Source organism: Eurypyga helias, unplaced genomic scaffold, assembly GCF_000690775.1.
Source record: "Eurypyga helias isolate BGI_N326 unplaced genomic scaffold, ASM69077v1 scaffold1187, whole genome shotgun sequence".
Taxonomy (NCBI): Eukaryota; Metazoa; Chordata; class Aves; order Eurypygiformes; family Eurypygidae; genus Eurypyga; species Eurypyga helias.
The window spans coordinates 31,062-33,149 of NW_010263642.1; the positions used below are offsets into that span (position 1 = coordinate 31,062).

At 47.6% G+C, this 2,088-nt stretch overlaps 1 protein-coding gene across 1 annotated transcript in view; it reads right to left on the reverse strand.

The window, feature by feature from the left end:
* PHACTR1 (phosphatase and actin regulator 1) overlaps nt 1–2,088 on the reverse strand; it is a 20,576-nt gene that overhangs the window by 1,148 nt on the left and 17,340 nt on the right. Inside the window, exon 4 of the mRNA XM_010156113.1 lies at nt 1,519–1,595. Coding sequence (XP_010154415.1) covers nt 1,519–1,595 — 77 coding nt within the window. The remainder of the gene's footprint in view (nt 1–1,518; nt 1,596–2,088) is intronic.

The following is a 2,088-nucleotide window of genomic DNA, read 5'->3' on the forward strand; positions in this document are numbered from 1 at the left end:
CAGACAAAACCGTACTCCCGTTTCTACTGCATTCGCTGGATCTCTGAGTAGGCCTGGCCCAGACTCGGCGAGTCAAAACCGCTCCGTGGCTTTCAAATACAAACTGAGTCACCTCTGGGGGGGTCCCTGCTCACCCCAGCACTGGAAGAGAAGCAAAATACTGCCCAGAAACCTGCAAAAGCCAAGCAGCTGGAGAGACTTTTTGAAAACTAAACCAGCCGCAATGGTTGTGGGATGCTAAAGGCCTGATGGAGATTTATGAAGTTCTCAGTGGAGCTCAACAACTTGCATCAACATTCCTATAAAACAGCCTCATCCTTTCCAAATTCGTCACTGATCTCCTGGGGGAGTAAGCCAACGTCCCTCAAAGGCTCAGTCACCAGGGTCAACAGATCTAGGCCAACGGCACACCGTAAAGCTTCTTCCAGGCCTTGTGGCTTGAAGGCCGCTGGCTTGTCTCTAGCAGCACCCTGTTATGACAAACCCCACTGCAACCACCCCAGCACGTGCCAGGAAGTAGACGGGAGATCGTTTCTGCAAGAGAATTTATGCATAACATGTGCAGTGAATTTTAATACCATTATTAATTGATACACATAAAAATCCCCTAATACAAAATTAATTTTGCCTTAAGCTTTTCTGTATTTTTCTTAAAAGTACTGACTGCATTTTTAACGAGCACCCAGCTGACGAACGTCCTAACACACACGAGGGCAGCCCTGGTCTGGCACCAGGTCTCGCTCTCACTTCAGTACCGAACACTTGTCTGTAACGCCTAACAGTGAGCGTGGGTTAACGCTGGGCTGCAAAGGCCTGGCTTCAGCTGAAATGCCAGGAGTCCGGCTCATCTCAGCATGGAAGCCAGGGCAGACTCGGCACCAGCTGTGTGAGGGGACCTGCCCTGACCTCCCAGCGTGCCTCGGCCCTAGCCTGTCAGAGAGGAGGGCTGGTAGCTTGGAGTCATGGATAATTCATTCAGGCACTACCTTTTCAACTAAAAAAGTGCTTAAGAGTGTAAGAAAAAAAAAAAAAGCCTCTCTTTTAATGCCAATCTTGTTAGTTCCCCACTGCATCGCCTGTGGCAGGATGTGGAGGACAGGGCTGAGTCTGGAGCACGGAATGCGCGTGGTCAGCGGGACGCGATGTGCGCCCGCTCGTTCACACCTTGCTACGTACCGGCTCCACAGGAGTTCCCTGGCCTCCGCCAGACACCAGTGCTATTTACGTCTGATACCAGCACAACAGACGTGCAGCCAGAGCACGATGGTTTAAAAAACAGACCAGAAGGAGGTTACACTTTATTAAACAGACGGCACGTGCCTGCGTTCCGCCGTGTAATGGGGCAGCACGAGGCCGTCTGTGCCGGTTTCCTTCACAGCCCTTGGTTCTAGATGTTGTTCAGACCTCATGGTGTGCTCAGTGGGTGTCAGAGAAACAGCTACTGCGGGTTTCGGGGTGGTTTTTTTTTTTTAAACAACAGGAGTCATGGATAGTCTTAAAAAATTAATCTCGGCTTACCTTGTTAGATGCCTGCTTAATTCATGAACTTCCATTTCAGTGCTTTTAAATTCATTAAGCTCTTTTCGAATGGCTGCCTGCAAAGGACAAATAAACTCATAAATGTATAAATGAGAGAGATCAAAATAAGTTCACTTTTTTTCTCAAAACAGTATATTAAAAGTGAAGCCGATAGAAATCATCATCAGAGAGAGAAAGAAGAACATAAAAAAGATGATTTTAAAATGTGAAAAGGAAAAGAGATAAACATGTTCTAAATCACATCACAGGAAGAGATAAATGCTTCAGTGGAATGGCTGGATTTGAAAACATATCGTAGACAATGCAGACACAGAAGCCTATTCTGGCTCCTTTTGTAAACACTTCCATGCACAAAATCCAAATCAGCGTAAGCGTGAGAGAACAAAAAGGTGCACCAGAGTTTTTCCAACACGGCGACCGGTTTCAGAACTGGTCCGTGAGTAAACTGGCCTGGACCCTGCCAGGCTGATGGTTTCATGAGATGTCTCCCGCCTTTACGCGGTCGTGAATTTCCTCGTGTGGAGTGACGTAACGTGGCTGAGCTTACTT